The 1,488-nt window shown below is 29.4% G+C and overlaps 1 protein-coding gene across 1 annotated transcript; it reads right to left on the minus strand.

Moving 5' to 3' along the window:
* Positions 1-77: 77 nt before the first annotated feature.
* LOC105461727 (putative nuclease HARBI1) lies at positions 78-1,390 on the minus strand. The gene is made up of 3 exons (XM_011708239.1): positions 1,155-1,390; positions 867-1,008; positions 78-773 (listed from the first exon to the last, which is right to left on the minus strand). Exons 2-3 carry the CDS (start codon positions 904-906, stop codon positions 367-369), a joined length of 447 nt encoding a protein of 148 aa, XP_011706541.1. The 5' UTR covers positions 907-1,008; positions 1,155-1,390; the 3' UTR covers positions 78-366.
* Positions 1,391-1,488: the final 98 nt, after the last annotated feature.

Here is a 1,488-nt window from a genome sequence, read left to right on the forward strand (position 1 = left end):
GTGTGCTCTTCCGATCTCGAATGTAATATTTTCGTGAGGGATTACAATAACTACATGAATTACAATCCCTAGCCCGTGCGTCTTTTTCGTAAGGGTATATTCTTTTATAACCTTTGTTCTTTCAATGCACAGATATCGATGTACAGATGTTGCGTGAAATGAAGAGGCAAACGTTAGCGCTAACAAATATTGCAAACTATATCAAACAATTTGTAAATGCAAAGTTGGTATGTATAATAAGAATTAATTTAAAGGTATTATGTAGTTTTCAAGCCGAAAAAAAATTTAAAATAAAGTTTGAGTTTTTTAAAATAAAGTTTTTACTGATTAATCTTTAAAAAAATAGTTGAGAATATTTGTGTAAAATTATTCATTATTTGCTAATCGAGCTGCTAGATGACTACGTATCCTCTGTCCTTCATTAAATATAGCTCGGCTTTCCGGTATTGACTGATGTATTACTTCATCGTTCATGTTATCTTCCATAGCCATAATTTCCTCTTCGGGTTCTGGAGGAAGAGGTATATTTGCGCGTATGCACATATTGTGTAGTGCTGCACAGGCATTTATAATTAAACCTGCTTTTTCTGGCATATATTCTAAAATACGATATCTAAGGAGACATCGAAATCGTTTTTTCATAACGCCAATGCAACGTTCCACAATACTTCTCGTGGAACTGTGTCTTCGATTAAAATTTTCTTCTTGGGTACCTGGCTGCACTTCAGAAAAAGGAGTTAGCAACCATGGTTCCAATAGATAACCAGAATCTCCTTAAAAAAAGAATGTTTATATTAATTGAATAATCTTGCTGTTTACATTTTATTAATTTTATAAGCATTTTAATAGTTTAAATAAATAATTACCGAATAGCCAACAATGACTATTATTGGCATCATGTTGCATCTGTAGAAGATGCCTAACATGAGAATTTCTTCATACAAAGGAATCATGGGTAGAGCCTGGATATCTTGCTATGTTCAAAATATACATATCCGTATCACATATCTAATAAAATATAATATAAAAATATATACATTAACATTATATTAATGTTACTATTGATAATATTTGTATTATTTTGCTGTTGAAGTTGAAATTGTTTTTGAATTTTAGTTATTATAATTAAAAATTATATTACAAAGTGGAATTACAATTTGTACGTTTAGTGCATGATATCCTTTCCTATTAACGTATAGTCCTTCATGGACAGCAGGTACTTTTATGGCTATATTTGTTCCATCAACAAAACCAATTAAGCCTGGAATTCTAATTTTATTATAATTTCTGAAACGTAATAAATTTTTTCTTTTTTTATTTACAGACATCGCATGTAAATACGGAAGATGACGCGTATGAAGACAGTGAAAATGAAGAGAAAGATGAAGATGAAAATTAATTATACATGTTCATTATATGTTCCCAATCAGCACACAATGTTTGAAAAAATATTTTTAAAAATATTAAAAAAATATTTAAAAAACATTT

Source organism: Wasmannia auropunctata, unplaced genomic scaffold, assembly GCF_000956235.1.
Source record: "Wasmannia auropunctata unplaced genomic scaffold, wasmannia.A_1.0 LD279506.1, whole genome shotgun sequence".
Lineage (NCBI taxonomy): Eukaryota > Metazoa > Arthropoda > Insecta > Hymenoptera > Formicidae > Wasmannia > Wasmannia auropunctata.

Coding starts and splice junctions, on each gene's coding strand:
- LOC105461727 (XM_011708239.1), bottom strand. CDS start 906: ATGCAACATGATGCCAATAATAGTCATTGTTGGCTATTCG. Junction 774..866: donor TAGTCATTGTTGGCTATTCG/GTAATTATTTAT, acceptor TCTTTTTTTAAG/GAGATTCTGGTTATCTATTG.